The sequence below is a fragment of the Stegostoma tigrinum genome, chromosome 10 (assembly GCF_030684315.1).
Source record: "Stegostoma tigrinum isolate sSteTig4 chromosome 10, sSteTig4.hap1, whole genome shotgun sequence".
NCBI classification, from domain to species: Eukaryota; Metazoa; Chordata; class Chondrichthyes; order Orectolobiformes; family Stegostomatidae; genus Stegostoma; species Stegostoma tigrinum.
In genome coordinates this window covers 4,941,000-4,965,177 of record NC_081363.1, presented here as the reverse complement: position 1 = coordinate 4,965,177, position 24,178 = coordinate 4,941,000, and the positions used below count along the sequence as shown (strand labels likewise).

Genomic DNA, 24,178 nt, shown 5'->3' with positions numbered 1-24,178 from the left:
TAGCAGCAGGTAAGGCTGGTAGATTTCCTTCCCTGAAGGACATTACTGAACCAGATGGGAATTTTTTTTCCTAACCACTGACAGTAGTTTCAAGGGCATCATGAGGACCTGGTTTTCAGTTGCAGATTTTCAATTTGTTCATTAAATTTAGTTCCAACCAGTTAGCACATTGGAATCTGAACACATTCTCCACATCATTCCCCTCTGGGTTACATCTACCTGAGGCAGCAGGCCAAGGGCCTCAGTTTGACAAACCATTCTGAAGACATCACTTCTGAGAGTGCAGTAATTCCTCAGAGTTACAGAGCAGTATCAGTCAAGGATTCTGAGCTCAAAAGTCTCTAAAATCCTCTTACATCCAGCCCGCAGAAGATCCCTTCCATAGAATCACGTGCAAGTCGAGGTACGAATGGCACTAGGCCACAGGCATAACAGAAGAAACGTCATGACAACAAAAGTGCATGTGGACATCATGCCAGTTCCCTTTATTCCCCTCTGCCCCACAGTCATGTCTGCCAGTAACGTCTTCTTCGGTCTCAAATGGTTTGCTGACAGCATGATTCACAGCCTCAACCCCGTCCATTTACTGAAAGCTATATTTAATAAATGAGAATATTTTTAGCCCTATCTCGGCAGGACTTACTGTTACGATACCATCGAGGATGATCTTTGACCCATTAGTCACATGTCATTTGGAGATAAAGAGGACATGTGTTTACACGGTTTTCCAAGTCTGTGCCGTCAATGCCAAACACCCTAACGCCTCTGCGTGTGATTTTACAACTCACTGTACCTGGCCTGGAGCAACAGAGATCAGTGCATCTTTCCACTGTCTCAGCTATTCCCTTGTTTGCCCTGCTACACACTGAAACCCAGAAAGCTTGACATCAGTTTGAAGTTATTGACATTAAAATCTGTCACACAATCCCTACAGTGTGGAAACGGGCCCTTTGGCCCAACAAGTCCACACTGGCCCTCAGAGCGTCCCACCTAGACCCATCCCCCTACAACCCACCTAATCCACACCCCCCTGAACACTACAGGCAATTTAACATGGCCAATCCACCTAGCCTGCACATCTTTGGACTGTGGGAGCAAACCGGAGCACCCGGAGGAAACCCACGCAGACACAGGGAGAATGTGCAAACTCCACACACAGACAGTCACCCGAGGCTGGAATCGAACCCAGGTCCCTGGCGATGTGAGGCTGCAGCGCAAACCGCTGAGCCATCGTGCCACCCTCCCTTGTTACTTAAAGGAAGGTGCCAATTCTCTAATATTATTTAATGGTAATCAGCTCCTGTAAAACTGTACAATCACTCAAGTGTGTCGAAGGGTGCTGTGAACAGTGCTGGTGTAGAAGCGATGGTCAGCTCATTAATTTATTGTGTAAATCAGGCAGGCAGAAATGGGGCTGGCCAGCAGTCATCCAGCATAACTTCCATCAGTTGTGTTCTAAACTGAACAATGGAATTGAGGCTAACAAACCATGATAATTCTAATAGGAAAGCTTACAGCTACGAGCAGATAGCACTGGCTAAAGTAGCCTTGCTGAGCACTCTCACGTCCCTCTACACAATATTTCACACAATATTGTGAACCAAAACCAGGCTCCTTCCTCAAGAACCACCAATCACAGGCCCTGGTGACCAGATCAAATACTTCTTGCTTTTATTCCTCCCCCTTAAAAGGGCAAAAAAAACTTCAAACATGAAATATTTCAGGAGTCAGTGTTTAAGGGGAGCAGACACTGCTAAATGACCCTTCTCAGACTGCAATCATGAAGCGCCCAAGCCAGCAATGAGCGCTCTTTATTTAACAGCTGGTTTCAAATAAACATTAACCCAAATGCGTGCTGACTTACGTGCATTCTCCAGGAGCTTTACACCCTCCGTGGATCGAATGGCAGCCCTGCTTGCAAATAGCTGCAAAACCAAAAGAAAAATTCTGAAGCAGTCATTTCATTGAGACATCAAGTTATTTTGATCACATTCCCTCACATGCTCCTTCAGCGGCCAATGACCTCTCCCACAAGATATCAAGCAGGTGACCCACTAACATGAGCTCACAGGTTACCTGACAACAGCTGTCTTTCCAATCTTAGCACTTGTGCCTAACCATCAACAATGAGTACAGCAGGAACAATCTCAGACACCATCAGAGACTTGGGAGTACTGGCTGTCTTGGATCGGATATCTGGATATGTTGCAGAAAGATCGATTTTTCCCATGAGTGAATAACTCTACTGGCGTCACAGGTGGAAGTAAATGACCCACTCACTCCTTCCCCAATCCTGAAATCAGTTTGGCAAATCTCCTCTATACCTTCGAGAACTTTAAAGTTGTCCCTAAAGTGCTGTGACCAGAACTGGATATAATACTCCATAAAACTTGCTGGACATGACCAGAGTTTAGCAAAACTTCCTTCTTATCTTACGTAAGGCCTTTGAGGCCCAATACCTCACATTTGTTATTCTGTCAATGCGCCCCGTAATCCTCTGTGCACTGAACCCCAAGCTCTCACTGGCCTTGCCATACTCTGGAACTGTGCCATTCAGCCCACACTGTCTGTCACTGTCCTTCCTTCCAAACTGCATCGCCTCACACTGCTCGGCATTAAATTCCATCTGCCATCTCTGTCTCAGAGATAATGGGAACTGCAGATGCTGGAGAATCCAAGATAACAAAGTGTGAAGCTGGATGAACACAGCAGGCCCAGCAGCATCTCAGGAGCACAAAAGCTGTGTTCATCCAGCTTCACACTTTATTATCTTGCCATCTCTGTCTGCCCATTTTGCTAGACTACTTTCTGCTGCACTCAACTGCCATCCTTGCAACTCACCATTCCTGCGGGTTTGGGATCACTGAAATTTTACTCTATGTTCTAATACTCATGTCATTTAACTCACCAAAAAAACAAGCTAAAGTAGGGATTCTATCAATGACCCTTTGCAAACAATACTGTGCGCCACCCACTAATCTGAAGATTTTCCACAGCTCACTGTCTTCTGTTCTTAAAACAAAACTTTTGTCCAATCTAACAATGACCATATTCTATAAGCTTCAGTTTTGGGGGGTTTTTTGCCACATTTTGTCAGTATTTTACTTAAGATTCATGATCCAAAACAACACAAGGCCATCGGAAGAGAAGTGAACTGGAGGGAGCTCAATGTTGTTTTGTCCAGCAAATTCCCAAGTTTTTAAGGAAGGGCAGTTAGACTTACAGCCAAGAACCACCTCAGACACCAAGTGTAAACCCCATGACAGCAGTAATTAGCAAACACAACACTGACAAGAGATCAGATTTTAAACTATAAAATGTTGGTTCTGTTCCACATTGGTGGTGGCTTTCTACAGTGTCGATGATGTGTTGCCATTAGGAAGCTTAAACAGTGACAATGCTCTGTGGCCAAGAAATATCATATTCATTTTAATGGAACCCATCAAGGCAAAAGCAGGCCTTTTGGGCCAGCATGCTGATAATGGGTTTGTGAAAGAGCAGAGTTCAATTGGTTTGTCCTGCTCTTCCCCAAAACATGGCTAATGTTTTCCACCAAGTATTTACCCTTCCTACCAGTGAAACTGCCTGCATTCCTTTTAGGCAATACATTCCAGGCCAGACTCCTCCACCCAACAACCAGTGGAATTAACTGCATTCTTCCAATTTTGGCATCCACGACTCTAATTACTAAGACGGCCTTTCGGGGTCCTCACCCCCAAAGCTCAGATTTCCTTCCTTACCATTCCTAATTCTCCTTCTACCTAAAGATGTGCTTTAAAATCCACTGCTGTGGCCAAAACATTGACCAGTTGCATTATGAGTACCTCATGTGGCTCACTGTGTTAAAGTTTATCTGGTGACCCTCATGCAGAACACTGTGGAGCTTTTTGTGATCTTAAAGAAGCCACATAAATGTAAATGATAATAAAAACATTCTAATCACACCTTTGCTCTTTCATCAATTATATTAAAGCCACATTCTGTGTGATCAACTCTTCATAGAATCCCTACAGTGTGGAAACAGGCCCTTTGGCCCAACAAGTCCACACTGACCCTTGGAACATCCCACCTAGACCCATCCCCCTATAGCCCACCTAATCTACACACCCCTGAACACTTTGGGCAATTTAGCATGGCCAATCCACCTAGCCTGCACATCTTTGGACTGTGGGAGGAAACCGGAGCACCCGGAGGAAACCCGCACAGACGCGGGGAGAATGTGCAAACTCCACACAGACAGTCACCTGAGGCTGGAATTGAACCCAGGTCCCTGGCGCTGTGAGGCTGCAGCGCTAACCACTGAGCCACCGTGCCGCCCCAATTACTCCCTTCTGCCAGAAAATAGAGTGCCTCCTTCATTCCCCTGAATAAAATTCCTCATTTTCAATGCCTTTGCCTGACCTCTCTTTAAACTCGTTTGGCTTCAGGAAGAACTCTAGGTTCTGGGTTGAGTTCACTTCACTATCTCCCTCCCCTGGTACCAGCCACTGCCTGTATCCCTTCGAGGCCTTGCACTGTAAATGGATGGATTCCAAAGGGAGTTTGACAGTCCAGCTTGTGTTACGGCAGCCTCGTTACCTTTAGTACAGTCACTCCCCATCCAGCCTTCCATACAGAGTTTGTTCCCGTTCTGATCGCAAACAAAGTGGCCAAAGACATCATCGCGAGGCCGGCAGAACTTGTTGCAGGCTGTGCCATAATAATACTCCTCACACTTCACACGGATCCTGTACTCAAAGTGAGCCACGGCCCCATTGTACTGCAGGGTCATCCACTGGGCCCCTGGGTTGATCATTCCTGTGTGAGAAGCTCGCTCAATCAGTTGCCCTTCATCTAAACAAGGGAAAAAGAGAGAACAAAAAGTCAAATGCATCCAGGTTTATCTTTGATCATGGATCATAGAATCCCTACAGTGCAGAAACAGGTCTTTCGGCCCAACATGTCCACTCGGACCCATGCCCCAGCAGCCCACCTAATCTTCACGTCCCTGAACACGATGTAGAACAGACAGTGCAGTTATATCCCATTTTGAACATATGGTCAAGGGACAAGTGGGTATTGGCCCACTGGAGCCAATTCCACTTAATGTGAACACATTTAAGAGTAAAGAGCCACATTCACATCATTAAACTGTTCCTGATATCATCTGTGACCAACAGGTCACACATAGGATCAGACACACATCAGTCTGTTTGGGAATGTTCTACCTCTATGCAGGATGATGGCTCCCTCCAACAGCATCCTGATTGTATCTCCCAACTCCTCCATGGGAATAGGTGGAGGTCAGTCAGCTCCCTCAGTTAGATCAGGCTGATGTACATTCTAACTCCATCAACTGCCTTCTCTGCATATCCCTCAATGTCTTTAGAACATAGAACAGTGCAGTACAGTACAGGCCCTTCGGCCCACGATGTTGTGCCAAACTTTTACCCTAATCCTAAGGTCTATCTAACCTCCACCCCTACCTTATACTACCATCCATATGCCAATCTAATAGCCGCTTAAATGCCCCTAATGAGGCCAACTCCACTACCCTCTCCGGCAATGTATTCCATGTCCCTACCACTCTCTGAGTAAAGAACCTACCTCTGATGTCTCCCCAATATCTACCTCTACTCACTTTAAAACTATGCCCCCTTGTAATAGCTACCTCCACATAGGAAAAAGTCTCTGGTTGTCCAGTCTACCTCTGATCATTTTGTACACCTCTATCAAGTCACCTCTCATCCTTCGTCGTTCTAAAGAGAAAAGCCCTAGCTCCCTCAACCTTTCCTTATAAGACTTTCTCTCCATTCCAGGCAACATCCTGGTAAATCTCCTCTGCACCTTTTCCAACGCTTCCACAAATTTCCTGTAATGAGACGACCAGGACTGGACACAATACTCCAGATGTGGGTGAACCAGGCTTTTGTATAGCTGGAAATCTTTATATGACCGGAGGGTTACTGATCTCAGTCTAAATGACCTCCAGTCTTTTAGGAGAGAGAGCCAAACTTCTACATGCCATCCAGTGACAAAGGGGCTACTTTGTTATTGCTCTCAAATGATCTGGGTCTGCATTTTTCCCCACTCAGCATTTATGTTCCACTCCAGAGTCCTGGGCATACGATCCAAAATGATTCTCCAGAACCAGCCCAAGGCAGTGATGCACTGTTTAAGGCTCTGTCTTTGGATTAATGGCTGAATGGGGGTGCCACCAACACCTTCAGCTGGGTGTAAAAGACCGCCATGGTACTATTTAAACAATACTTGAAACGTCTGCTCAGTTGATAATTAACCTTCAAATAACATCATAAACTCTTCGACATTGTTTTCATTGCACAAAACAAGTTCCCACAAATTAGCTGCTACACTTCCTACACGACTGTGATTAGAGATAAGTACATCCAGCCGTAACCACTTTGGAATAAGCTGTAGTGGCAGGGACTCACACAGCACAGACAGAGACCATTCGGCTCCACCAGACCCACGCCAATGTTTACACTCCATTGTTCGTCAACTAACAATCAACTGTTGGCAACACTTGCTCATACATATGGAAAGTGTGAAACTTTTGAAGATATGGACCAAACTAGACATTTTTAGAACTGAAAAGCATGTGGTTTTATCAAGGAAAAACACCGTTAGCCTAAGGTATGCAGTAAGTGACCTGCTGTTTACAGAAAAATGAAGCTGGAGAAAGGAAAAATAAGGTTTCAAAGGGATTCGAAAACAGGATTGAGCCTGACCAGAGACTCAACTTGCAGCACTATACTGGGGTGCTGCTTGGCCTGCTGTGTTCATCCAGCTCCACACTTTGTTATCTCGGATTCTCCAAAATCTGCAGCTCCCGTTATCAGTGATGGGAAAACCTGGTTTTAAAAGCACAAGGTGGCCCTATGTTAATTGTTGCTTTCCAACTCTTCCAGGTCTTGCTTTCTAGACAATATACAAAAGCTTAAACACGTGCGTCAACAGATTCAAGAGCTGAATTTTCCTCACTGTTGTTAGATTTCTGAATGGGCATTTCAAATTCATTGTTGATCTCACTCTCTGCACACCTTCTCTGCAGCCATGACATTGTATTCCTCGCTCCATTCTATTACCCAATGCACTTTATATAGTATAATCTGCCTGTAATCCATACAAAACAAAACTTTCCACTGTAGCTAGGTACATCTGACAATAATAAATCAAATCTGAGTAACCAGTTAAGGAAGACAATGCAGAAACTGCAAGCCTCTCTCCTAACACTTTTTTCTCAGTAGAAGTTCCATGGAACCAGACAAAATTCCAGATGCCAGTATTTCTAACTCCCTTGAGAAAACTGGACTATGACATTTTTCGAAGACTCAGGTTCAAGATGATGGTAGAATTTCAGTTCTGATTCCATTGGTCCAAGACAGTCTGAAATTCTACTTCAATCATAAGTGGATTGAGAGAAGCCAAGGCATTGTAAATCCTTTGTTTTAGACACTGAGAAGAGACAGCCTCGTGGTTTAATAATCATGAGCTGAGTAAGAGAGAACCAGGAGATTTATCCCAACTTCAATGCTCATCCTGTACTGAATTAGTTGCCCTCAATATTTTCCTGGGGGAATCTCAGGGAGACAAGGGAACAGGGAAAATCCACAATTTTAAGATTATGGTCAGGTGATTTGGTCATGCACACGTCCCTGCATGGAGTATGAGGAGGACTGGGCTACAAGCATGACACCTTTCACAGCCAAACAGCAACACTTGATCGTGTGCTCCTGAGTGAAGGACTGGGCGGTGTGCAGGTGGACAGCAGGTGCTGTGAGCCCAGGGGAAGGAATTAAGTATTTAATAAAAACCAGGAGACAGAGAGAAAAGAAAATATCAAAATGCCTATTCAGTTCACACCTCAGCTATCTGCATCTAGTGTTGTCAGCATTCACCTCTCAAAGACGAAGGGAGTAGCTGAGACCTGCACAGTTCGATAACTGCACATTGTTTTTGAGTTTCCCTACAAACTTTCCAGGAAGTCCTGCTCCGAGTTCTTATTTTCCAGCCAGAACGGAAACACTAAGGAATTCTGAAACAAAACAAATTTCAGGGTCCAGCTATTTTCTCAAGGCATTTGGGCTCACCACGCCCAGCCAGCACCAGAAACTAACTGAGACACACACGTACTTTAGCTGTGCTGTATTTCAAACAGAAATACGCAATGAGTTTCCGCATTCCTTCCCCTAGTCTCCCACTTCCCACGCAGCTGAGGCCACGGGACAGTAACATGTTGACAAAGGGGTGAACTTTCGCTGTTATTCGTGTGCTGCTGGGCCAACAATATCATGTCCAATATTTAATTTTGGCTCAGCATGGTCATACTCTCACTTTAGGTCAGAAGGTAAAGGTTCAAGCCTGACCAGAGACTCGAGGTCAACACTTGCAGCACAATACCAAGGGGGTGGTGCACTGTCTGTACATCCAGCTTCTACATGAGACATTAAATTGAAGTTATCTCTGCCCTCCCAGGTGGGTTGTGAAACATTTCACACTAATATTTTGAAGGAGGAGGAGACATCTCCCTTGTGGGTTACGACATAAACAGCTTAAGTGGCCATCCATGTGGAGGAGGAGATGGCCTAGTGGTATTATCACTGGGCTGTCAAACCAGAGACCCAGAGAATGTTCTGGGGACCCGGGTTCGAATCCTGCCAAGACAGGTGGTGGAATTTGAGTTCAGTAAATATATCTGGAATTAAGAGTCTAATGATGACTGTGAATCCATCGCTGATTGTCAGGAAAAATCCACCTGGATCACTAATTTCCTTTAGGGGAAGGAAACTGCCATCCTTACCTGGTCTGGCCTGCATGCGACTCCAGGCCCACAGAAACGTGGTTGACTCTGAAGTGCCCTCTGGGTAATAAATGCTGCCTGGCCAGCGATACCCTCATCCCATGAACAAATAAAAAAAAACTGGAATCTACCACTGGAAATTCAGCATTCACTTTTCTCATGATGCCATCCAATCAGCATACACTTCCATTTATTTCAGTATCTAACTCCCCGTTAACGCTTTGATAAAATTTGCATTGCATAGGTAACTGGATGCTAACCACTCAGCTGTTCTTTGTGGGAGCTTGCTGTGTATGTTTTGCCGGCCATATTTTGTGAACTATAGTGAGTTGATTGGCTGAAGTGTTTTAGGACGAGGGATTGTGGTAGGTGCTGTGAGAAATTCAAGTTTTGTTTCCTTCCTGCAAACCAGCCCAGTAGGCCTGAAACGTCAGCAAATTCTGCATCTCTGTTGGAGGATCATGCACAACACAGTAAGGTTTGGAAGGAGGGTCGAGGCCCGAAACGTCAGCTTTTGTGCTCCTGAGATGCTGCTTGACCTGCTGTGTTCATCCAGCTCCACACTTTGTTGTCTAAGGTTTGGGACGAGTCTGATTTGTCCCACATGCACCTTTTTTATGCAGTAGCCTCGAACACGTCCCGGAAGATCTTTATACACCTCCCAAATAAAGATAACTGGCGAAGAACGAAAAAAGGGGAAGCAATGAGCAACCCAAATGCAATCAGATTAAATTACAATTGTTCAACAGGAATTGTCTGAATTCAGAAAGAAGCTAGCAGGGTTATGGAGTGGATGAGGAAACAGAAAGGGATAGGGGGAACTGTAGAGTTCTTTCAAAGTTCCAGCACAAGCTTAATGGCTTATTTCTGTTCCAGGATAAATGAATAAATCAGATTATTAATATCAATCCACTCTTCTTTAGAAAAATCACAAGTACGATGCTCATTCCTTTCTTACAGTGGAAGGTGATCCAGCATTAAACGGTAATTTGGTCATTTAGATGAGTTATCTGGCAGCTTCTGTATGTGGCAATGGAGGTGAAGACAAGTTTAATTTAAAGAGGAGAACGGAGTTTGGGTGCAACAGGCCTATTGCCAGTATTCACTCAGGTGAAGTCAGACTGCATTAATCACACATTTTAAAAAAACATACTCCAACTTAATTTAATAATTAAAAAGAAATCAACATTACTTTTTACAAAATATTCTGATTTTTGTGGAAATATACATTAACATTTGAATTTTAAAATGGCAAAAGACAAAACCCTTCAGGCATAAAGTACTCCCTATCATCTGTTATTTTGATTTTTTTTTCCTTTATTCATTCACAGAAGCAGGGTGTTGCTGCCAGGTAGCATTTATTGCCCATCTCTAATTGCCCAGAGGGCAGTTAAGAGTCAACCACATTCCTGTGGGTCTGGAGTCACATGTAGGCCAGACCAGGTAAGGATGGCAGTTTCCTTCCCTCAAGGGCATCAGTGAAACAGAGGGGTCTTCCCCAACAACTGACAATGAGTTCAAGGTCATCATTAGATTCTTAATTCCAGATATTTACTGAATTCAAATTCCACCATCTGCCGTGGCAGGATTCGAACTCGGGTCCCCCGAACATTGTCTGGGTCTCTGGGTTAACAGTCCAGTGATAATAGCACTAGGCCATCGCCTCCCCTGCATTCACAACAGTACCTGCCCATGTAAACACGTCACACAATAATCACAGCCTGCCAGCAGTGGAGGTGCTCCAACGTCACTATAAACAATGGTCTTCTTTTGATTAAACGGGGCAACAGGGGTAATCCAGGAAATTATAGGCTTTACATTAATGTTAGGAAATTACTGGAGAAGATTCTTAGCAAAATGAATGGATTTATTTGTGACTGCATAGCTTTGTGCAGGGAAGGTCTTACAAATTTGACAGTTTTGTTTTCCAGAAAGTGACAAAGACAATTGATGAGGATTGCGCAATAGATGTTGTCTATATGGACTTTACTAAAGTGTAGATCATAGAATCCCTACAGTGTGGAAACAGGCCATTCAGCCCATCAAGTTCATACCAAAAGTGTGAGAGGTCTGATTAATAAGCTTTCAGATGACATGAAAATTGTGGAATTGTGCATTGTGAGGAAGGTTATCAAACGACACAGCAGGATATAGGTCAGTTGGAAAGTTGGATGGAGTAACAGCAAATGGAGATTAATCCAGGCAAGAGTGAGGTGATGCATGTTGAGAAGTGTACAGTAAATGGCAGCGCCCTTAGGAACACTGATATTCAGAGGGGTCTTGAGGTGCATGTCCACTGCTCCTTGCAAATAGCAACATAAAGTGGTAAAGAGGATGTATGGCATACTCACTTTCATCAATAGGGGAATGAGTATAGAGGTTGGCAGGTCATGTTGCCACTATATAAGATTTCAGTTCGACCGCATTTAGAGTATCACGTGTAGTATTGGTCATTGCACTATAGAAAGGACATGGTGGTTTTGGAGAGGGTGTAAAAGAGGTTTACCAGGATGCTGCATCCCAAAACCAGCCCAGCCTGTCTCTGCCTCCCTAACCTGTTCTTCCTCTCACCCATCCCCTCCTCCCACCTCAAGCCGCACCTCCATCTCCTACCTACCAACCTCATCCCACCTCCTTGACCTGTCCATCTTCCCTGGACTGACCTATCCCCTTCCTACCTCCCCACCTACACTCTCCTCTCTACCTATCTTGTTTTCTCTCCATCTTCGGTCCGCCTCCCCCTCTCTCCCTATTTATTCCAGTTCCCTCTCCCCATCCCCGTCTCTGATGGAGGGTCTAGGCCGAAAACGTCGGCTTTTGTGCTCCTGAGATGCTGCTTGGCCTGCTGTGTTCATCCAGCTTCACACTTTGTTGCCAGGATGCTGCTTGAATTGGAGTGTGTTAGCTATAAGGAGAGGCTAGACAAACTTGGATCGTTATCATAGATACCCTATAGTGTGGAAACAGGCTATTCGGCAGGACAAGTCCACACCGACCCTCTGAAGGTCATCACTCACAGAGCCAACTCCCACCTGATATTTCACATGGCTAACACATCTAACCTACAATCCCTTGCCACTACGGGCAATTTAGCGTGGCCAATCCACCAAACCTGCACATCTTTGGACTGAGAGGAGAAACCGGAGCACCTAGAGGAAACCCACACACACAGGGAGAATGTGCAAAGTCCACACAGACAGTCGCCCGAGGGTGGAATCGCACCAAGCTGATCTGATAATCCTCAACTCCACTTTCCTGCCTTTTCCCCATAACCCTTGATTCCTTTCCTCATTAAAAATCTGTCTATCTCAGCGATGAATACACAGGCAGTTCCCCTATTGGGCACAGTTGTGTTTTTATGTGACCTCCTGTTATAGAAAATTGCATTATAGAGAAATCGCTACACCTGTACGGCAGGAAGTCTGTATTATCCGAACAGCATCCACTGTTCACCAATCACACCACAGCCAGTTCGTGTTAACAAAACACACGTTATAGCTGAAATACCTGAACTTGATGACCCAGCCTCTACAGCCATCTGTGGTAAACAATTGAACAAACAGGCCTCAGAAACAATTCCTCCTCATCTCTGTCTTAAAAGGCAGACACCTTACTCTGAGATGGGTGCCCTCTGGTCCCAGACTCTCTCACAAGGGAAAACAATTTCTTAGCATCTTCCCTGCCAAGTCCCTGAAGAACCTTGTGCTTCAATGAGTTCACCTCTCCTTCTCCTAAACTCCTGTGGGTACAGGCCTTTGAGGATTCAACCTGTCCCCATAGGACAGTCATTCCATACCTAGGATCAGCCCCACTGAACTTTCTCTGGACTGCCTCAATGTCAGTCTATCTTTCCTTCCATAAAGGACCTCAAAACTGTTCACAGTATTCCAGCTGTGGTCTGACCAGTGCTTTGTACAATTGTAACAAGACCTGTCTATTTTTATATAACACTCCCTGTGAAATAAAGTCTAATGTTCCATTTCCCTTCCCAATTATCTGCTGAAGCTGTACACTAGCTTTACCAGATTTACACACCAGGGCTCTCAAATCGCTCTGTCCTGTAACTTTCTGCATTGAAATAACAGTCTGCTCCTCTATTCTTCCTACCAAAGTGCAGAACCTCACATTCCCCTAACAGTAGATTCCAATTGCCGAGCTATTGCCCACTCACTTACCAGTCTATACCCCTTTGCAGATGCTGACTTGTCATCCTGACCACTCGTCTTTCCATCAATTTTTGTGTTAACCACAAACTTGTTTAGATTAGATTAGATTAGATTCCCTACAGTGTGGAAACAGGCCGTTCGGCCCAACAAGTCCACACCGCCCCTTTGCAGCTTCCGACCCAGACCCATGCCCCGAAAACATTCACGTTCCTAGTCTTTCACGAACCCAAGTCATTAATGCATATGGTAAAGCACTGTGATCCCAGCACCGATCTCTGTGCCACTCCACTAGTTATAGGTTGCTATCCTGAAAATGACCCCCTTATCCCAACTCTGTTTTCTATTAGTTAGCCAATCCTCTACTCATATACTGCCCCCAACACCATGGGTTCTTATTTTGTTATGTAGTCTAATGTGTCATACTTTATTAAGTGCCTTCTGAAAATCTAAATCTATTACACCTATTATTTCCCTTTTTATCTATCCTGCTTGTTACTTCCTCAAAAAATTCTAATAAATTTATCAGGCTTGATCTTATTATACATTTCAAAATACTCATGAGGCTCATATTTTCCTGATAACAGATGGGAAGCTAACTGGCCTAGACTTACCTGGGTTTTTTTGCCTCCTTTCCTTTCAAAAATAAAAGTCTTTCGTTGGCAGTTTTTCAGAATCTAAGTATTCTTGGGAGATTACTATAACTGCAACCACTATCACTGTTAGAGAGACAGCAGGAACTGCCGATGCTGGAGAATCTGAGATAACAAGGTGTAGAGCAGGATGAACACAGCAGGCCAGGCAGCATGAGGAGCAGGGAAGCTGACGTTCTGGGTCGGGACCCTTCTTCAGAAAAAGTTTTCTGAAGAAGGGTCCAGACCCGAAACGTCAGCTTCCCTGCTCCTCTGATGCTGCTGGGCCTGCTGTGTTTATCCAGCTCTACTCCTTGTTATCTCCATTATCACTGTAGCTATTTCTTTTAACATCCAGGATGCATCCCACCATGTCCAGGGAATATACTGGCCTCTACTTTCCCTAGCACCTTTTTTCTAGTGACAGTTCTTGTATTTATTTCATCCTCTCAATTTGCCCCTGGATTATTCAGTTGTTGAGGAATGTTACTGGTGTATCCTACAGTGGAGAGCACTTCCTCAACTCTTCTGTCAGTTCCTGGTGCTCCATTGTTATTCTAAGTGCTTCACTCAATAGTTCAACAACAAGAGGTTTTAAAGGGGCTACAGCAATGCAGTTTCTTTTGTAACAGGTCACAAGATGGACTTAAACAACTCTGCACTTCTACCTTGCAATTTAGTTGGTCCACTGCATAATGTGAAATCTACGGACCACAGCATGTCAAGTGATGATGATCTGGAATATGCTATCAGAAAGGGTGTCGTGAGTATGAATTTGTGACTGTCACACTGAGTGACTACTTTCCTGTGAAGCTCCTTGGGACTTCAGCATATTGTATGCACAATTTAAACACACGCATTTGCTATTTTTGGGAGCATTTTGAAAAAGAAAAAGGAATGAATACTGGAGCAGGGAAAGAACTGCGGATGCTGTGAATCAGGAACAAGAACAAAGTTGCTGGAAAAGCTCAGCAGGTCTGGCAGCATCTGTGGAGGAGAAAACAGAGTTAACATTCCGGGTCCGGTGACCCTTCCCCAGAACTCTTCCCTAGTTCTGAAGAAGGGTCACCGACCTGAAATACTAACTCTGTGTTTTCCCTTCACTGATGCTGCCAGACCTGCTGAGCTTTTCCAGCAACTTCTGTTTTTGTTGCCAGCCTTACCTGGTCTGGCCTACATGTGACTCCAGACCCATAGCAACGTGGTTGACTCTTAACTGGGCAATCAGGGTGGGCAATAAACGCTGGCCTAGCCTGGAGAGGTCCATATTCCGTGAATAAATGGAAAAAAATGGGCTGAATGGCTTTGTTCTGCGTTGAAAGCCTGCATGCAATCTATCTCAAGGTGTGCAACACCCGGCTCCCATCATGGCAGCTTCTCTTGCAGTTTCAGTGTAACGGAGTATCATTTATCCTGATTAGTTCAGCACTCCCATGCAACACATTCTCTGACCCAACCATTTAGATACCTCCCTCCGTGAAAATGTGTAGTATAGTCTCCACCTAACACGCTGTTTATTCGATTAAAAAAAACACTTCTGTCAAGTCACTGGAGAACTATTAAGGTCTTGCCCTGACAAGTGCAATTAACAGGCTTGTCAACTCCACCCTAGCTGTTAATTTATTTGTACAGTGCACATACTGTCACTTATTTGGGCTTTGAACTCCTTTCTATTCCCTTCGTTACTGGCAGGGACCCAAAATCTTTAATACAGGGAATAGAAACAACTGTTTTTCTTCATAGTTGACAGCAGATAACCAAAACTGTGGTCTCCAAACACCAAAGACCATCGCCATTTGGGAAGCGTGTTTAACTCTAAGTAACACTGACAGATTCTTCCCCTGTACTGACACTGAATCCACACGCACACCCCCAGGTAAACATTCTTCAAGTGGGAGCAAGTCGCTTCACCCTGAGGGCACCACAGAGTATTCTGATCCTGCTGCTGACTTGGCGTGCACACACACACAGACACACACATATACACAGGTACACGAACACACACATGCACACACACACGTATATTTCACACACACACACCCACAGACACACACACATACACACACGCGCGTATATCCCACACACATGCACACATACGCACATTTTCAACGTGCTGTTCCTGGATAGTCACCAGAAGCAGAATCAATGGCAGATTACTACCGCTCCCAAGCCTGGAGATACTGAGACTAATTGCAGCACTCAGTCCCTGGCAACAAATCAGATAAGCACGCACGAGCCAGCCAGACATCAAACCTTGCATCTTCCCGTTCTATGAGACTGACTTACCACACCTAGAGTTCACGCTAAAAGGCAATCCCCCAGCCTGAATAAACACAATTCATATTCAACTGTGGTCTGGAATTGGGCCTCCTGACAACTAACTCATTGAAGTACAGAGTACAACAAAGAAAAACTTATTTCTAATGCAGCCTGCATAACCTCAGAGCCTCCTCTGGCTCTCTGCAACCGATGGTGCACTTGAGGTCACTGTTACCATGTAAGAAATGCACAAATCCAGCAATGGGACAAGGATCAGACCGTGTCTTGCTGGCTGAGGGATAAATATTGGTCAGGATATTAGGAGATAACAGTGTGGAGCTGGATGAACACAGCAGGTCAGGCAGCATCAGAGGAGCAGGAAAGCTGACATTTCAGATTGGGACCCTTCCTCAGAAAGTATCTCCAGCATCAGCAGTTCTTACTATCCCCCAGGACAACAGGATACCACCCTATTCTTCCAAACTGCAGGATCCTTCCTCTACATTGGGGAAACCAAGCGGAGGCTTGGGGACCGCTTTGCAGAACACTTCCGCTCGGTTCGCAATAAACAACTGCACCTCCCAGTCACAAACCATTTCCACTCCCCCTCCCATTCTTTAGACGACATGTCCATCCTGGGCCTCCTGCAGTGCCACAACGATGCCACCCGAAGGTTGCAGGAACAGCAACTCATATTCCGCCTGGGAACCCTGCAGCCCAATGGTATCAATGTGGACTTCACCAGCTTCAAAATCTCCCCTTCCCCCACCGCATCCCAAAACCAACCCAGTTCGTCCCCTCCCCCCAATGCACCACACAACCAGCCCAGCTCTTCCCCTCCACCCACTGCATCCCAAAACCAGCCCAGCCTGTCTCCGCTTCCCTAACCGGTTCTTCCTCTCACCCATCCCTTCCTCCCACCCCAAGCCGCACCTCCATTTCCCACCTACTAACCTCATCCCGCACCCCCCCCCCAACCCCCACCACAACCTGTCTGACCTCCCCGGATTGACCTATCCCCTCTCCACCTCCCCACCAAAACTCTCCTCTCCACCGATCTTCTCCTCTATCCATCTTCGGTCCGCCTCCCCCTCTCTCCCTATTTATTCCAGTTCCCTCTCCCCATCCCCCTTTTCTGATGAAGGGTCTTGGCCCCGAAACGTCAGCTTTTGTGCTCCTGAGATGCTGCTTGGCCTGCTGTGTTCATCCAGCTTCACACTTTGTTATCTTGCAAGTAGGGGCAGCTGCTTTATTTTGACAGCTCCCAGAAAACTCTGATCTTTTTGACAGGCATGTGAGCATGGTTTCAAGCTGAAGCAGGTATCCAGGAGTATGTATGGCATACAGACAACAGCCCTGTGTGTGTGAATTAGATTCCCTACAGTGTGCAAACAGGCCCTTTGGCCCAACACGTCCACACTGCCCCTTGAAGAATCCCACCCAGATCCATCCCCATAGAACTCACACACCCCTGAACACTACGGGCAATTTAGCATGGCCGATCCACCTACCCTGCACATCTTTGGACTGTGGGAGGAAACCCACGCAGACACGAGGAGAATGTGCAAACCCTACACAGACAGTCAGCTCAGGCTGGAATTGAAGATAACAAAGTGAGGAGCTGGATGAACACAGCAGGCCCAGCAGCATCTCAGGAGCACAAAAGCTGACGTTTCGAGCCTAGACCCTTCATCAGAGAGGGGGATGGAAAGAGGGTTCTGAAATAAATAGGGAGAGAGGGGGAGGCGGACTGAAGATAGACAGAAAAGAAGATAGGTGGAGAGGAGAGTATAGGTGGGGAGGTAGGGAGGGGATAGCTCAGTCCAGGGAAGACGGACAGGTCAAGGAAATATTGCTCGATGTCCAAACGTGACTGGTAGGAAGGTGATATGACTGTGGTACCTGGTTTCCTTCAGGACATGGTCGAGCAGTTTCAAGGCTGAAAAGATTACAAGAGAGTTGCAGTGGGAGAGAGATTCCCTGAGGTTGGTCCGGAGGGAGGAGGGTAACTTCTTCAGGTTAGGCATCCCTGGAAGAGGCTTCGCAGTGAGGTTAAAATTGTATCAGTGATAATGGGAACTGCAGATGCTGGAGAATCTGAGATAACAAAGTGAGGAGCTGGATGAACACAGCAGGCCAAGCAGCATCCCAGGAGCACAAAAGCTGACGTTTCGGGCCTAGACCCTTCATCAGAGAGGGGGATGGGGTGAGGGAACTGGAATAAATAGGGAGAGAGGGGGAGGCGGACCGAAGATGGAGAGAAAAGAAGAAAGGTGAAGACCTGTCCGTCTTCCCTGGACTGACCTATCCCCTCCCCACCTCCCCAGCTATACTCTCCTCTCCACCTATCTTTTCTCTCCATCCTCACTGCGAAGCCTCTTCTAGGGATGCCTAACCTGAAGAAGTTACCCTCCTCAGCTTTTGTGCTCCTGAGATGCTGCTTGGCCTGCTGTGTTCATCCAGCTCCACACTTTATTATCTTGGATTCTCCAGCATCTGCAGTTCTCATTATCTCGGGCTGGAATCGAACCCAGGTCCCTGGTGCTGTGAGGCTGCAGTGCTAACCACTGAGCCACTGTGTCACCCCATGTGTGTGTGAGAGAAAGAAACAGGTGATGAAATCTCTGAAGAAGGGTCTAGGCCCGAAACGTCAGCTTTTGTGCTCCTGAGACGCTGCTTGGCCTGCTGTGTTCATCCAGCTCCACACTTTGTTATCTCAGATTCTCCAGCATCTGCAGTTCCTACTATCGATGAATTGAGCTATCTGATTCTGGGAATGCTTGAAAGGTTAGTTCAGAATTGATCAATCACAACTTGTAATAACTTAGAGCTTTTAAGAAAGTAGGGGTGCTCTCTCAGAGAGAGAGAGAGGTAGATACAGAGAACAAGAGAGAGAGAGAGATACAGAGTGCAAGAGAGAGATAGATACAGAGAGTGAGAGAGAGAGAGTGAGATAGAAACAGAGAGCGAGACAGAGAGAGAGAGAGAGAGAGATACAGAGAGCGAGACAGAGACATAGATACAGAGTGAGAGAGAGAGATAGAAACAGAGAGCGAGACAGAGAGAGATAGAAACAGAGAGTGAGAGAGGGAGATAGATACGGAGAGCGAGAGAGAGAGATAGAAACAGAGAGCGGGACAGAGACAGAGATACGGACAGGGAGAGAGAGAAACAGATACAGGGAGAGAGAGAGAGATACACAGACAGCGAGAGAGAGAGAGAGAGAGAGAGAGAGAGAGAGATACACAGACAGCGAGAAAGAGAGAGAGAGAGAGAGAGAGAGAGAGATGACTGATGGTGGTTGAACCAGAGGATGAGACAGAATGATCTTCATGGTAATCTCGGCCAATGCAGGTATTGAACCCGCACTGCGGGCATCACAAACCAGCTGTCCAGCCAACTGGGCTAACTGAGCCCTGTTTAATCACAGTAAAATATTGAGGCACTTCATATCGCAGCAGTGAATAAAATTAAGACAGAGAAGTGACCATATTGGCTTATGTGACAGTGACACAGGAAGGTTTTAAGGAGCAAGAAATGAGTTCTGGGAAACGAACATCTCAGGTCAGGCAACATCTACCAATGGAAACAGAAGGCGTGTTTTAGATCAAGCGACCTCTCATCAGAACTGATTCAACACTATCACATGAAACTCAGAAACAGACCCTTTGGTCCAACTAGCCCATGCTGACCAGATATTCGAGAACTGTTTTTTTCTGAAGAAGGGAAGCGTCAGCTTTCCTGCTCCTCTGATGATGCCTGTCCTGTGGTATTCCTCCAGTCCCACACCTTGTTATCCTATACTCAACTACTCCCATTTGCCAGCATTTAGCCCATATCCCTCTAAACCCTCCCTATCCATGTACCCATCCAGGTGCCTTTTAAATGTTGTAACTGTACCAGCCCCCACCACTTCCTCTGGCAGCTCATTCCATACACACACCACCCTCTGTGTGAAACAACTGCCCCTCAGGTTCCTTTTAAATCTTTCCCCTCTCACCTCAAACCTATGCCCTCTGGGTTTTGAATTCCCCTACCCTGGGAAAAAGACTTCGGCTATTGACCCTATCCACGGCCTTCATGATTTTATAAACCCCTTTCAGGGCATCCCTCGGCCTCTGACGCTCCAGAGAAAATAGCCCCAGCCTATTCAGACTCTCCCTATAGCCCAGCCCTCCAACATTGACTTCATCCTTCTGTAAATCTTTTCTAGTTTCACAACATCCTTCGTATAGCAGGGAGACCAGAACCGCATGCAGTGTTCCAAAACTGGCCTAGGCAATGTCCTGTACAGCTCCAACATGACCCTCCCAACTCCTATACTCAATGCACTGACCAATAAAGGCAAGCGTACCAAACGTCATCCTCACTATCCTGTCCATCCTCACTATCCTGTCTACCTGCGACTCTGCTTTCAAGGATCTATGATCCTGCACTCCAAGGTCCCTCCCCAGGACCTGACCATTAAGTTTATAAGTCCTGACCTGATTTGCCTTTCCAAACCTCACATTAATCTAGATCCTGGGATTTCTTTCTCCCTCAGAATTCCAGCATCTGCAATATTTTGCTTTAGCTGTCAGGTTTTAATCAATGCCATAAATAGGGGAGTGAAATTGAGGAGGAGATCCTAGGTCTTGCAACCCGAGTATCTGAAAGGCCAGCTGTCAGTGATGGAGTGCAGCAAATCAAGAAGCCAGCAGGAGACAAACACTGAATAAGAGGATCACAAGACCAGAGAAGGTTGAAGAATTAGGAGAGACGGGATTCGTACTGAAAGTTGAAATAATTGAATTCTAAATTTAGAAGTTTAAGATTTATTAAAACTCCAAAAGAAGCTAGAAGGATGAGGAAAGAGCAGTAGCATATTTATTGCTTCTGGACAAGGCAGGTCCTGTGCCCTTCTCTCTCTCCGAAACCGGAAGAAAGCCAACTTTCCAGGGTTTAAATTACAGGCGGGAAAACACACCGACGCTTCATCGGAGGCTGCACTGAGGATGTTACCCAGCAGGGTAATGAAACGTCTACGGAACCACAAACCAGCTCAGTGAGACAACCTACCTCAACACCCACAACCCAATCTACAGATCCAGTCCAAAACCTTAAATCCAGATATTTTCTCCCACAAGGTGCTGTACACTGTTGGCTTTTAATCATTAACTAAGAGACTTCTGAGTTCCTGTACCAATCACTGTGTGCCATCTACGAAGATGAGAAAGAACTTGGAGACAGGAGAACAAACAATACAGGGTCTTAACCCCTGAATCTGCGTGATCGAAATGCATTTCTCCATTAGTAGTCGCTCCAACCCTAAGGCCAATTCTTTTGTCGGTGTGTGTTTCCGTCAGACACACTTTTAAAGGATGTTAGAGTTTTAACTAATAGAGTTATGCTGCAAGTTCATTGCTTTGTTGACTAATGGTTATACCTAATTTATTTGTAACGAACAGTCATTGTCGAGTTTGGGAATCTGCGCAGTGTTTTCTGTTATCCAACAGATAGGTAAATTGGGTTCTCTCTATACTTTGATTCAATCCTTAACTTTTGTAGTGACCCTCAGAGTCAAGGAGCTCAAGAATCAGCATACTTTCCCAAATGGGTGGTAATACAGCCTTGTCATTTGTTGAGCTTAAGGTGATTGGTCCATTATTTGGTTTGTAGAGGGGAGGCTCTTCAGTAAATGCAGCACTGTGATTCTCCACACAACAGCACAGGCTCATTCTATACTGAGCCAGCTGCACGGGGCTCCTGGGCTTGTCCTCAATCTATCCAACAGGACCCACTCACAGCATGGCTGCTCAAAGCCTGCCCACTCGACAGGCTGAGCCTGCCAGAAGCAAGTCATTGCTGGGCTTCCCGTTCCTTGGTCCGGAAAGATTTGCTCAGGAATACTGCGCCAAAATGAGGCCCTGATATGAAAGGTGGGCAGCAGGTGGCTGAATGGGTCATCAAGGAGTGGCCAAGTCAAGTATAGCATGGGTTTCACTCAGCAGGTGGGTTTTCCCCACAAGGCCATAAGCTGTGGGAGCAGAAGTAGGTCATTCAGCCCATCGAGTCTGCTCCACCGTTCCATGAGGTTATGGCTGATCTGATCATCCTCAGCTCCACATTCCTGCCTTTTATCCCATAATCCTTGATTCCATTCATGATTAAAACAGCTCAACTCTGAACATACTTAACAACCCAGCCCTCTTGGAGAAGAGAAATTCAACCTTATCTCTGTCTTAGATGTGTAAACCCTTACTCTGAGATGATACCCTCTGATCCTAGACTTTCCAACATGGGGAAGCTCCCTCTCAGCATCTACCCTGTATTCTGTATGCCTCAAGGGACCGATCAGCGGGGATGTGTGGGACATGTGACATTTCTAGGTCAGGACGCCAGCTATTGGGCAGAAGGTTTCAGTTGCGGTACACTTAGTTGTGCTCCATTGAGTGTTAGAGCAAGATGCACGTGAGAGACAACGCACATCAGAGAGGTGCACGCTACACAGGACAATACAGCAAGCATGAGATCCAGAGACACTCTGAAGAAGGGTCACTGGACTCGAAATGTCAACTCTGCCTTCTCTCAACAGATGCTGCCAGCCCCTGTTGACTTTCTCCTGCAATTTCTGTTTTGGAGAGAGAGAGGGGTTCAGAGTGTTGGGGCAGTGATGTCCCATGTAGTTCTAGCAAATTTGGTGAGGAAGCTTTCCCGAATGTTCACCTTTTGCTGCTGTTTTCTTTCTGAATATCAACAGTTGCTCCCAGGTGTGTTGGATCAAGCTCATGCTTTAAGTCTCTGGCCAGACGGGATACACAACTCCCTTCAGCACTGGCTTTGAGGAGATGGAATGTATCACATAGTTTGAGAGGAACTATACACGAACACATTGTGTTGCAGTAGTGAGCAGGCTTTGTAGTCTCTCGGTTAAGGCACTGATCAAGCTTAGGCAGCATGAAAAATACGATCAGTAAAGCTAAATTTAAGAATCATTGAATCTCTATGGTGTGCAAACAGGTCATTCAGCTCATCAAGTCCACAGTGCCCTTCCAAAGAGCATCCCACCCCCCTATCCCTGTAACCCTGCCTTCCCCACAGCTAACCCACCTAGCCTGCATATCCCTAGACACTACAGGTAATTTTCCACGGCCAATCCATCTAACCTGCACACCTTTGGACTGTGGGAGGAAACCGGAGCACCTGGAGGAAACCCACGCAGACACGGGGAGAATGTGCAAACCCCACACAGACAGTTACCTGAGGCTGGAATCGAACTCGGGTCCCTGGCGCTGTGAGGCTGCAGTGCTAACCACGGAGCCACCGTGCTGCCCCCAGCAGAGTCCAGGAGGGTCTTCAACCATCAAGTCTACACTAACAAAAAAAAATACACTAAATCTATACTAGTCCCCCCGTTTTGCAACACTTGTGTTCCACCCAAAAATGCTGTGACATTCAGCCAAGTTATTTTTTAAAAAGTTGTGAGGTTTCCTGCTTCAACTACCCTTCGTAACTACTCTATCAGCCTGGCCTGCAACTTCCAGAGATTAGTGAACAAACACCCCAAAATTCCTCCGAGTTTCCTAGCACCCTGTCATTCATTGCGTACTTCCCCATCACTTTACATTTATCGGGGTAAAATTCTATCTGACCAATCCATCTACACCCTCCTGTAACCTAACACCTTACACCTCACCATCAGCCACTCAGTGACTCTCAATGTCATCTGCAAATGTCCTTCCCACCCTCACCACATTTTCTATATTGTTTGTGCATGCCAGGTTACACCATGTTCCAGGAGCTTTTACCTTCTTCAGTCTCCTACCTTGGACCTTGACAAAGGCTTTGCTAAAATCCATATAAACAACAGCAGCTCTATTCATACCTCTTCCAAGTGCTCAAGGATAATGGATATCCAAAGAACTGGGTCAGGAGATGCCTACAGGCGCAGCATCAGAAAGATTCTACACGCCCCGACACACTCATCACACTACCCTACATCAGGAACACGTCAGAACTCACCACAAGGCTTTTACGACCACTGGGCATCAAAGTGACACACAAACTCACATCAACTCTATGGCAAGTGGTCACACGAACGCAAGACCCATTCCCTGCCTTGGACAGGGCCAATGTCATCCACAAGATCCCCTGCAGAGACTGCGGGACACACTACATCGTACCAACAGGAAGGGAACTAACAACAAGAGTACGTGAGCACCCACTGGTTACAAAAAGATACGGCCAATACTCACTCATCCCAATCCACATGGACAAGGAGAACCACAATTTCGACTGGGGCAACACCAAGATCCTGGGACAGGCCAGGCAGACACAAACACGAG

The 24,178-nt window shown here is 46.0% G+C and overlaps 1 protein-coding gene across 2 annotated transcripts in view; it reads right to left on the bottom strand.

Annotated features, from left to right (window-relative positions):
• Positions 1–24,178, bottom strand: part of jag2b (jagged canonical Notch ligand 2b) — a 291,811-nt gene that overhangs the window by 112,311 nt on the left and 155,322 nt on the right. For both annotated transcript variants that reach the window (XM_059648926.1, XM_059648927.1), the window contains exons 4-5: positions 4,579–4,833; positions 1,865–1,925 (exon numbers count right to left, since the gene is read on the bottom strand). In XM_059648926.1, the coding sequence (XP_059504909.1) occupies positions 1,865–1,925; positions 4,579–4,833 (316 nt within the window). The remainder of the gene's footprint in view (positions 1–1,864; positions 1,926–4,578; positions 4,834–24,178) is intronic.